Source organism: Scardinius erythrophthalmus (genome assembly GCF_964197995.2).
Source record: "Scardinius erythrophthalmus genome assembly, chromosome: 13".
Taxonomy (NCBI): domain Eukaryota; kingdom Metazoa; phylum Chordata; class Actinopteri; order Cypriniformes; family Leuciscidae; genus Scardinius; species Scardinius erythrophthalmus.
This window is the reverse complement of record NC_138233.1, coordinates 43,035,149-43,047,589: the sequence shown is the minus strand read 5'-3', so window position 1 is coordinate 43,047,589 and position 12,441 is coordinate 43,035,149. Positions and strand designations below refer to the sequence as shown.

At 44.9% G+C, this 12,441-nt stretch overlaps 1 protein-coding gene across 2 annotated transcripts in view; it reads left to right on the top strand.

Moving 5' to 3' along the window:
- LOC308700528 (thyroglobulin-like) overlaps positions 1 to 12,441 on the top strand; it is a 467,177-nt gene that overhangs the window by 74,032 nt on the left and 380,704 nt on the right. For both annotated transcript variants that reach the window (XR_014031316.1, XM_081382160.1), the window contains exon 6: positions 9,740 to 9,952. Coding sequence is in view for 1 of the 2 variants with exons in the window: in XM_081382160.1 (XP_081238286.1) it covers positions 9,740 to 9,952 (213 nt within the window). In the remaining variant the exon portion in view is untranslated. The remainder of the gene's footprint in view (positions 1 to 9,739; positions 9,953 to 12,441) is intronic.

Here is a 12,441-nt window from a genome sequence, read left to right as displayed (position 1 = left end):
AGAAACCACCCAAAACACCCTAGCAACTGCCTAGCAATGCCCTAACAACCACCCAGAATACCCTATCAACTGTCCAGCAACACCCTAGCAACCACCCAGAATACACTAGCAACACCTGAACAACACGAATAAGCCATATCTCAGCACCAGAACATCGTACAGACATGTTTGTTGGCTCGTATGCAATCATTTACCACATTCTAGCAACCGAGTGGCGAGTTTTGCCACTGCAAGCACCATTTCACATTTTCTTCAGGAAATGTACATTCTAGTTATTATTATTATTCTGTTAAAAACTGTTGACTCAAACTCGTCCTAGAGCTTTAACTCTACATACTCCAAACTCGGCTCAGACCTTCAAACTGTTCTGAAGTTAGTTGCTATATCTTTTTAGACTGATCGGACTTACGGTTTTCCTAAAAATGCCGATCAAAACTCGGAAAAACTCCCATTGACTTACATTGGGGAGTTCTAAAAAATTCAAATCCAGATTCAAACTCACCAACCGACGAAAATTCAAATCTAAATACCTTGAAGACTAAACCAAACTGCCTTTCTATATAGCCAATGAGACTCATTTAAACTAATAAACTCTAAACTCATACACTTATAAACTAATTAACTTATAAACTCATGAATTCATAGACTTATGAACTCTTTAACTCATAAATTAATAAACTCTGAACTCTTAAACTCATTTAAACTTATAAAGTCTAAACTCATTTAAACTTATAAACTCTAAACTCATTTAAAACTTATAAACTCTAAACTCAAAAACTCTTACACTTATAAACTCATCAATTTATAGACTTATAAACTCTAAACTCATAAACTCTGAGTGTGTGTGTGTGTGTGTGTGTGTGAACACACACACACACACACACATACACACACTCTAAACTCATTTAAACTTGTAAACTTGTAAACTCAAAACTCGTAAACTACTTTAAACTTCAAACCACTTTAAACTTCTTAAGTTTAAAGCTTCCAGCTCCCAAGCAACTCCATAGCAACCAAACTTGAGTACCCTAGCAACCGTTTTGCAAGACCTATATCTCTGTATCAGAACATCGTATAGAGATGAGGCTTGGCTCTTTTGACTCATGCTAGCAAACAGCACTTCCAACATGCTACACATGCTAGCAGTGAATAGCTACATGCTAATAGCGATTAGTTAAGTGCTAAATCATGCCAAGATCATGCTAAGAACTCTATAAAAACTCCATAGTAACCATCTGTGACAACTACCAACCACCTAGTAACACCATATCAACCGCCCTGAATACCTTAGCAACCGCCTAGCAACACCATAGCAACCACCGAGAACACCCTAGCAACCGCCTAGCAACCACCCATAATACCCTAGCAACACCATAGCAACACCATAGCAACCACCCAGAACACCCTAGCAACCGCCTAGCAACCGCCTAGCAACCACCAAGAATACCCTAGCAACCACCTAGCAACACCATAGCAACCACCCAGAACACCCTAGCAACCGCCTAGCAACCACCCAGAACACCCTAGCAACCGCCTAGCAACCGCCTAGCAACAACCCAGAACACCCTAGCAACCGCCTAGCAACATCCTAGCAACCACCCAAAATACCTTAGCAACCGCCTAGCAACACCATAGCAACCACCCAGAACACCCTAGCAACCGCCTAGCAACCACCCAAAATACCTTAGCAACCGTCTAGCAACACCATAGCAACCACCTAGAACACCCTAGCAACCGTCTAGCAACCACCCAAAAAGACCTTAGCAACCACCCAGAACACCCTAGCAACCACCCAAAATACCCTAGCAACCGCTTAGCAACAGCATAGCAACCACCCAGAACACCCTAGGAACTGCCTAGCAACCACCGAGAACACCTTAGCAACCCACTAGAAAACCCCCAACAACTTTTTAACTTTAAACTACCTAATTTAAACTTTAAACTACTTTAAACTTCAAACCAATTTAAACTTTAAACAAATTTAAACTTTAAACTAATTTAAACTTCAAACTAATTTAAACTTTAAGCTAATTTACACTTCAAACTAATTTAAACTTTAAACTACTTTAAACTTTAAACTACTTTAAACTTCAAACTAATTTAAACTTTAAACTACTTTATACTTCAAACTAATTTAAACTTTAAACTACTTTAAACTTTAAACTAATTTAAACTCCAAACTATTTTAAACTTCTTTAAACTTTCTGGTCCGCCAACTTAAAGTTTGTCTCGACGAACTTTTTAATCTAGTTATTATTATTATTATTATTATTATTCTGTTAAAAACTGTTGACTCAAACTCGTCCTAGAGCTTTAACTCTACATACTCCAAACTCGGCTCAGACACTCAAACTGATCTGAAGTTAATTTCTTTATCTTTTCAGACTGATCGGACTTACCGTTTTCCTAAAAATGACGATCAAAACTCGGAAAAACTCCCATTGACTTGCATTGGGGAGTTCTAAAAAAATTCAAATCATGATTCAAACTCACCAACCAACAAAAATTCAAATCTAAATACCTTGAAGACTAAACCAAACAGCCGTTCTATATACTATATTAGCCAATGAGACTCATTTAAACTAATTAACTCTAAACTCATTCACTTATAAACTAATTAACTTAAATTTAATAACTAATTAACTAATAAACTCATGAATTCATAGACTTATGAACGCTTAAACTCATAAATTAATAAACTCTGAACTCTAAACTCATTTAAACTTATAGGGCCCTATCTTGCACCCAGCGCAATTGACTTTGTACAGCGACGCATGTATCATTCCTATTTTGCACCCACGCAAAGCGCGCTTTTCCTTCCACAGAAGCACGTCGCTAAACTAGGGAATTGTCACGGGACACTGAACGAGAGACGAGGATTCAAGTGCAGAGAAGATTTAATAAACAAACATAGACAAAATACAAAAACTCAGAACTCAGATACCAACAGCACAGGAACATCAAATACAGGTAACACGGACAACGAGCCAGCACAAGACTACAAACACAAGGAGGCTAAATAGGGGAACAAACAAAGGAGGGTAACGAACACAACAGGTGGGACAAATTAACCAAATAATCAGATAACAAGATGGGAGGGGCTAGACAATAAACAAGAACACATGGCAAACAACAAAAACACCCATGTGCAGCACAAGACAGGACAGGCATGTGACATTACCCCCTCCCTACGGAGCGGCTACCAGACGCTCCACAAGACCCGAACGGAACGGGAGGGACAGACCAGGGTGGGACGGGAGGGACAGACCAGGGCGGGACGGGAGGGACAGACCAGGGCGGGACGGGAGGGACAGACCAGGGCGGGACGGGAGGGACAGACCAGGGCGGGACGGGAGGGACAGACCAGGGCGGGACGGGAGGGACAGACCAGGGCGGGACGGGAGGGACAGACCAGGGCGGGACACAAAGTTCGAGAGTCCAGGGCGGTGCAGACCGTCCATCTGGCGGCCAGGGCGGAGACTCTCTCTTGGGCGGCCAGGGCGGAGACTCTCTCTTGGGCGGCCAGGGCGGAGACGACCCCTCGGGCGGCCAGGGCGGAGACGACCCCTCGGGCGGCCAGGGCGGAGACGACCCCTCGGGCGGCCAGGGCGGAGACGACCCCTCGGGCGGCTCAGGAACAGACCCCACCGGCTCAGGAACAGACCCCACCGGCTCGGGCACTGGAACAGACACCACCGGCTCGGGCACTGGAACAGACACCACCGGCTCGGGCACTGGAACAGACACCACCGGCTCGGGCACTGGAACAGACACCACCGGCTCGGGCACTGGAACAGACACCACCGGCTCGGGCACTGGAACTGGCACCACCGGCTTGGGCACTGGAACTGGCACCACCGGCTCGGGCACTGGAACAGACACCACCGGCTCGGGCACTGGAACAGACACCACCGGCTCGGGCACTGGAACAGACACCACCGGCTCGGGCACTGGAACAGACACCACCGGCTCGGGCACTGGAACAGACACCACCGGCTCGGGCACTGGAACTGGCACCACCGGCTTGGGCACTGGAACTGGCACCACCGGCTCAGGAACAGACCCCACCGGCTCAGGCACTGGAACAGACACTGGAACTGGCACCACCGGCTCGGGCACGGGAACTGGCACCACCGGCTCGGGCACTGGAACTGGCACCACCGGCTCGGGCACTGGAACTGGCACCACAGGCTCGGGCACTGGAACTGGCACCACCGGCTCAGGTTCAGGAACAGACACAGACACAGACACAGGCTCAGGAACAGACACAGGCTCAGGAACAGACACAGGCTCAGGAACAGACACTGGCTCAGGAACAGACACTGGCTCAGGAACAGACACTGGCTCGGGAACAGACACTGGCTCGGGAACAGACACTGGCTCGGGAACAGACACTGGCTCGGGAACAGACACTGGCTCGGGAACAGACACTGGCTCGGGAACAGACACTGGCTCGGGAACAGACACTGGCTCGGGAACAGACACTGGCTCGGGAACAGACACTGGCTCGGGAACAGACACTGGCTCGGGAACAGACACTGGCTCCGGCTCAGGAACAGACACTGGCTCCGGCTCAGGAACAGACACTGGCTCCGGCTCAGGAACAGACACTGGCTCCGGCTCAGGAACAGACACTGGCTCCGGCTCAGGAACAGACACTGGCTCCGGCTCAGGAACAGACACTGGCTCCGGCTCAGGAACAGACACTGGCTCCGGCTCAGGAACAGACACTGGCTCCGGCTCAGGAACAGACACTGGCTCCGGCTCAGGAACAGACACTGGCTCCGGCTCAGGAACAGACACTGGTTCCGGCTCAGGAACAGACACAGGCTCCGGCTCAGGAACAGACACAGGCTCCGGCTCAGGAACAGACACAGGCTCCGGCTCAGGAACAGACACAGGCTCCGGCTCAGGAACCGACACTGGCTCCGGCTCAGGAACAGACACTGGCTCCGGCTCAGGAACAGACACTGGCTCCGGCTCAGGAACAGACACTGGCTCCGGCTCAGGAACAGACACTGGCTCCGGCTCAGGAACAGACACTGGCTCCGGCTCAGGAACAGACACTGGCTCCGGCTCAGGAACAGACACTGGCTCCGGCTCAGGAACAGACACCACCGGCTCAAGTGTGTGCGTAGCCCACACACACAACATGGCTGTGGCCATAATGGCCAGTGTCGCGGTCACAGAGGGCTCAGGCTCAGGAACAGACACCACCGGCTCAGACACAGGCTCGACGGCGGCCATCTTGTCAGGGGACACAGGCTCGGCAGGCGTGATGTGAACAGGCTCGGCGGCGGCCATCTTGTCCGAAGACACAGGCTCGACGGCGGCCATCTTGTCAGGGGACACAGGCTCGGCAGGCGTGACTTGAACAGGCTCGGCGGCAGCGACGACCATCTTGTCCGAAGACATAGGCTCAGGAACAGTCTCTGGCTGGGCCGACGTGACGTGAACAGTCTCTGGCTGGGCCGACGTGACGTGAACAGTCTCTGGCTGGGCCGACGTGACGTGAACAGTCTCTGGCTGGGCAGACGTGACGTGAACAGTGTCTGGCTGGGCAGACGTGACGTGAACAGTCTCTGGCTGGGCAGACGTGACGTGAACCGTCTCTGGCTGGGCAGACATGACGTGAACCGTCTCTGGCTGGGCAGACGTGACGTGAACCGTCTCTGGCTGGGCAGACGTGACGTGAACAGTCTCTGGCTGGGCAGATGTGACGTGACGTTGAAGTGGCGCCTTTCTCCTCCTCCTCCGTCTCCTGACCACCGGCTCCGAAACCACCGAACCACCTCCTCCGATCTGATCACCGTCAGACATGGTGCTCTCCTCCTCCAAAGTTCTCTGAGCACACCTGGCAAAATATTCAAACAGGGAAATGGAGTTTCCCTTGTTCTCCCCCGGAGGAAAAATCTCGCTCTGCTGAATCCACATACTTGGCTGGCTCGTTCTGTCACGGGACACTGAACGAGAGACGAGGATTCAAGTGCAGAGAAGATTTAATAAACAAACATAGACAAAATACAAAAACTCAGAACTCAGATACCAACAGCACAGGAACATCAAATACAGGTAACACGGACAACGAGCCAGCACAAGACTACAAACACAAGGAGGCTAAATAGGGGAACAAACAAAGGAGGGTAACGAACACAACAGGTGGGACAAATTAACCAAATAATCAGATAACAAGATGGGAGGGGCTAGACAATAAACAAGAACACATGGCAAACAACAAAAACACCCATGTGCAGCACAAGACAGGACAGGCATGTGACAGGAATGAACTTGCGCTCCCTGGGCGGTTCAGCGCAAAAAAGCAGGCGTGTCCCGGCGCAAACGTTCCTTCATGCTATTTTGCAGGTTTAGAAAACAATTGCGCCACTAACCAGGAAAAAATTGTTTAAAGTCAGTGGCGCGTTGCGCATGTTATTCATATGCTATTTTATGGGCGCATGCTTGGCCATAATCAATGTAGCGTGAGCACAACGCGCATACACTTTGATTCTCTCATCTACACAGAAGCAGCAGTTTTCATTTTTGCAAATCATACATTATTACGATAGATAGATAGATAGATAGATAGATAGATAGATAGATAATTTATTATAAAAGCATACATCTAGCTTACACATTTACCCAAATTATCATACGCCTTTTTAACCTAAGTTAATTTGGGTGTGTTTCTCCATCCCCAAAGTCCCTGACGAGCGTTGCTCTCCTCGGCTGTGAACCGCTCCTGGCGCGCGCCTGGCAAATCTGCCGTTATAATAGGAATCCGCTTTAGAACAAGCGCGCCTGCTCTTAAAGGGAATGTGACATGACGCTCTGATTGGTTTATTTCACGTTACGCCCAAACCACACCTATGAATAATGAAGCTACTTCAGACCAACTCATTTTAGATTTGCGCCGGGCGCAAGTGTCATTTATCCCGCCGGGAAAATAGCAACAGCGCCAAGACCCGCCCACAAAGTTACTTGCGCTTTGCGCTTTGACACTTGCGTTTCAGATCGTTAAAATAGGGGCCATAAACTCTAAACTCAAAAACTCGTACACTTATAAACTCATCAATTTATACACTTATAAACTCTAAACTCATAAACTCTGAGTGTGTGTGTGTATGTCTGAGTGAGTGTGTGAGCGAGGTAGTGTGTGTGTTTGTGTGTGTGTGTGTGTGTGTGTATCTATCTAACTTATTTATCTATCTATCATAAACTTCAAACTACTTTAAATTACTTTAAACTTCAAACCACTTTAAACTTCTTAAGTTTAATGCTCCCGGCTCCCAAGCAACTCCATAGCAACCAAACTTGAGTACCCTAGCAACCATTTAGCAAGACCTATATCTCTGTATCAGAACATCGTATAGAGATGAGGTTTGGCTCTTTTGACTCATGCTAGCAAACAGCACTTCCAACATGCTACACATGCTAGCAGTGAATAGCTACATGCTAATAGTGATTAGTTAAGTGCTAAATCATGCCAAGATCATGCTAAGAACTCTATAAAAACTCCATAGTAACCATCTGTGACAACTACCAACCACCCTAGTAACACCATATCAACCGCCCTGAATACCTTAGCAACCACCTAGCAACACCATAGCAACCACCCAGAACACCCTAGCAACCACCTAGCAACCTCACAGAACACCCTAGCAACCACCCAAAATACCTTAGAACACCCTAGCAACACCATAGCAACCACTCAGAACACCCTAGAAACTGCCTAACAACCACCCAGAACACCCTACCAACCACCCAAAATACCTTAGAACACCCTAGCAACACCATAGCAACCACCCAGAACACCCTAGCAACCACCCAAAATACCATAGAACACCATAGCAACACCATAGCAACCACTCAGAACACCCTAGCAACCACCCAAAATACCTTAGGAAACCCTAGTAACACCATAGCAACCACATTTAAAACACCCTAGCAACTGCTTAACAACCACCCAGAACACCCTAGCAACCACCCAAAATACCTTAGGACACCCTTTGAAACATCATAGCAACCACTCAAAACACCCTAGCAACTGCCTAACAACCACCCAGAACACCCTAGCAGCCACCCAAAATACCTTAGAACACCCTAGCAACACCATAGCAACCCACTCAGAACACCCTAGCAACCACCTAGAAACCACCCAGAACACCCTAACAACCACACAAAATACCCTAGCAACCGCCCAAAAGACCTTAGCAACCACTCAAAACACTCTAGCAACTGCCTAACAACCACCCAGAACACCCTAGCAACCACCCAAAATACCTTAGGACACCCTAGCAACTGCCTAACAACCACCCAGAACACCCTAGCAACCACCCAAAATACCTTACAACACCCTAGCAACACTCTAGCAACTGCCTAACAACCAAGCACCCTTAGCAGAACACCCTAGCAACGCGCCTGCGCCACACACACATTCCAGCATTGCAATCTTGACATCTCAGCCTGTTCATTATAGCCCTAATAAAATATAATAAAATAGTCAACCTAACATATAAAAATGACCCTGCTCTGTTTAAATAGTCAGTAGTACAATTTGTACCATTCATAGTAAGCACTGCTCCACTGTGAAGTTTTCAAGCACATTTTTGCGCGTGTGAAGAGGATGATTTTTTTCTGTCGATATTGGAACACGAGTGAAGTACAAAGCCTATAATAAAGAATAGTTTAGCATCCAAATACATCGCAAATGTTGAAACATTTTGATTCTAATGAGAGGGTTACGTGAGCCCAACACTGCTTACTTTCGTTTTTATTTTTACATTAAATTTAGAAGATTTGTTGTGGAATATTTTGAGTGTATCAAAAAATCAGAATAAGGTGAGTCAAGTAATATTTTCTGTGTTATATATATATATATATATATATATATATATATAGCTGCTAGCAGCGATGAAGAGCCAAAGCCGGCAGCACCGCCACCCCGGTGCTTTGAGGTAACTAAAGGCTCCGGGGTTGCGGTGCCACCGGCTTGGGCCTGTAATCGCTGCTCGCAGCTATATTTTTTATATTTTCTATATGATTTTTTTTCACTTCTCGGGCACTTTTGGGGCCCTTAACATGCTCGAAAACTCTTGAATCTTTGCACACGGGTCAGAACCCGTGGCCATCAGGGCCGGACTGAAGCTGGTACCCGGGCATGGAAGGGGGGGCTCGACAGCGCCCCCTGAAACAGGATCCGAACACTTGTCCATAAATCAAACACACTTGCATGTAATAATATGAAACTCAGTACACATATAGATGTCATTGGGGCGAGCAACTTCCGCACTCTATGTTATTAGCTCCACCCAACAGGAAGTCGGCTATTATGGGTTGTTTGAAAAATGCATCCTCTTGAATTTGAAATACTCCTCCTAGAGAATTCATCTGATCGCCACCAAACTCGGTGTGCATGAAGACAAGACATTATGAATGATAAATTTGCGGACGGCGAGGAAACCAATTTATGGTGAATAAGGGACACAGGAAGTGTGTTATAACTTCAGCGTACATTAACTGATCTTGATGAAACTTCCGCAGTGCATTTGTTGTAAGAAGCCGATCACATGGATGTAACTATTGTGAGTCGAATGAACCTCATTGGTTGTTCCGAAGTTGAACGAAAGTCTTATGAGTTTTGGAACAACATGAAGGTGACTTATTGATGACAGAATTTAAATTTTTTGGAGAACTAACCCTCCAAGTAAATTCTATAATCTCTGGTATGTTTACCTTGAAGGTCGTCCCAAGACCCAGTGTGAGCAGCAAAGAGACAATGTTACTCTGGTGAGAGTCGGAGCCTTCATCCCTCAGTGTGATGAGGAGGGTCAGTACAAGCCTCAGCAGTGCTGGCCGTCCACAGGTTACTACTGGTGTGTGGACAGTAAGGGGCAGGAGATACCGGGAACCCGAACCCGAGCCCCAACCCCGCCAATAAACTGTGACAAGCATGGTAAGCATGTCTACCTGAACTTGAAGTTTTTTGTAGAAAATTGTCATAGTCCTCTCTCAATAGGTCACATGTCCTATTTTAAATAACTATTTCTAATGTTTTTTACTAATTAATTGTCTTGGGATCTGATATAAAGAGGTAGCAAACGCTATTTTATTTTATGGGGTCAGTTTTAAAGTTCTTTAAATAAGAATCTTCTGCTCACGAAGGCTGCATTTATTTGATCAAAAATACTGTAAAAACTGTTATATTGTTAAATATTATTACAATTTATAATAACTGTTATAACTGATGTTATTAGGGCCCAAGCCCTGAAAGGGCGAAGGCCCTATTGTTTTCCTTAGGATTCTTTATTATTATTTTTCTGTCAACCTTTCGGACACTTTTGGGGCCCTTAACATGCTCGACACATCACATTTATTAGCCAGTAGACATGTGCAAAGTTTCAGAAATGGGTGTGGTGAGGGGCTCAGTAGCACCACCTTTTGACAAAAGTGGGGGGTTATTTTTATCTACAGTAACAAAACTCGGTATGTATATTGTTCTCATCAAGCCGGACAACTTGCGTTTTAACCCTCTGGAGTCTGAGCTGTTTTCTGGGCCCTGGAGGTGTTCTGACATGCTCTGACATTTGTGCTTTTTTCAGTTATTTATAAACATGTTAATGGCAAAGGTGTAAATTCACTCTATATAGCACAAACAGGGCTACCAAAATATCTGATCAACATGCATGTATATGTTTGAATTTTTAAGAGAATAATGTTTATGCGTGGTTATTGGAAAAAATAAAAATGAAAGTTACAGAAATAAGGCCACAAAACACATACTAAATATGTGGCAATAAGACTTTTGACTAATGGATGTGGTCGCCTATAGTTTTTTCTTCAAAATTATGTGAAAATAGTCTTGCTTTATCGTTCACATAAAACCATACATTGATTTAAATTGATGTAAAACAGGTTTTGCTTGGAAAGCCAGTATGCGAGGGGGGCGTGAACGAGGAGTGGTTTACACCTGAGAAATACAATGTCCCACCCACTCTGCATAATAATGAGCCATGCATTCAGGTGTGAAACTGACTGAGCCACAATGCAAGGACAAAATATATATTTAGAAGAAGACTTATATTGACCATTTAAGATTTTGCTTACATCTATCTTGTAAATATGTTTTGCTATTTTATTAAAAAGGTTACAACAACAATAATTACAATTTCAACAATATTTCAAGTGTACTCTTTCTTTGTAAAAAAAAAAAAAAAGATTATAGGCCTACATTTTATCTGTATGTATTCATTACTTTGAATATAGCCAACATTGGAACAGCTAACACCTTAGTTGATGACTTTATTTTTGACAAAAATAGTAGGCTATTTTATATATAGAAATTGCTAAACAAAAGCTTATTTGACGTGGCAGTATATTCTACAGTAAAAACTGTACCCAAATCTACTAAACAAAATGTTGTCTTTCATATCTCGCCTGACTGTAACGTTGTTTTCATGAAATATTAGTGCATATTGTTAATTTGCCATTTAATACATTACGTAAATTTAACTTCTGGCAAAGATGAAGTTGACATAGGTTATTGACTCGCGATCTTCGCAGTAGGCTAGTGAATGCACCGGAGAAATGCACATTTATTAGGTTACATAGTTTTTTTGTTTTGGATGGTTTTGTTTAGAACCAGCTTTCTATAAATATATTTTAATTTTTTTTAGACATGTGAAGCAAGTAGGCTACGGTCTGGTTCATGATGATCTCCTGTTCAGTCCTTATGTTGTGATTGCTAGCCTATATTTACTTTAAATCCAGGAAATTTGTTAATGAAAAAATTATTAAAATTAAGATACAATTGATACAAAACGAAATTCGTTTTAAAGAAAGGATTTGTACTTTCTGTTTTGAGGTCTCTGTGAATGTTTGAAAGTCTTTTAGTGCTTAGAGCGCTCGCGTCCATAATGGAGAACTGTCACGTAATATTGTTTTTTTTCCTCAAAAGACTTTTAAGTAAAACTTACTCCGAAATTGTGTCCTCGGCGGAATTCGCTCTTCAAAATGCTGCCGTTCGTCGTCTGTTACAATCTTCCTCTGAGGAAACAACCCGGTATCGTGCATTCTTCCTCGCTGTCCAGAATCATCTGAATGGCGTCTTTATTACCGGAGAAGCGTGCCATACTCAAAACGCGATGAACTATCAGTAAGTCTGATAGAAACTGTGTTTTTATGCCATTGATCGGGGGGCGTATGCGATGCATACTAGATCTCCTAAACTATTTACATGTGAATCGCGCCGGGGGCGGGGCGGCCGCAGCTGATTATAGAGATAATGAGGCAGAAGGAAAAACGGTACCTCTCCTTGCTTTCAAACGGATTACATGAGTTGAAAACATTTGTTTTTTATATAAATTCATTTAAAAGAAGAGATTTCAAGCTTCATAAAGCTTGTAGAATGGACTACACTGACAGAGAGAAGGCAGAACTCGCTTC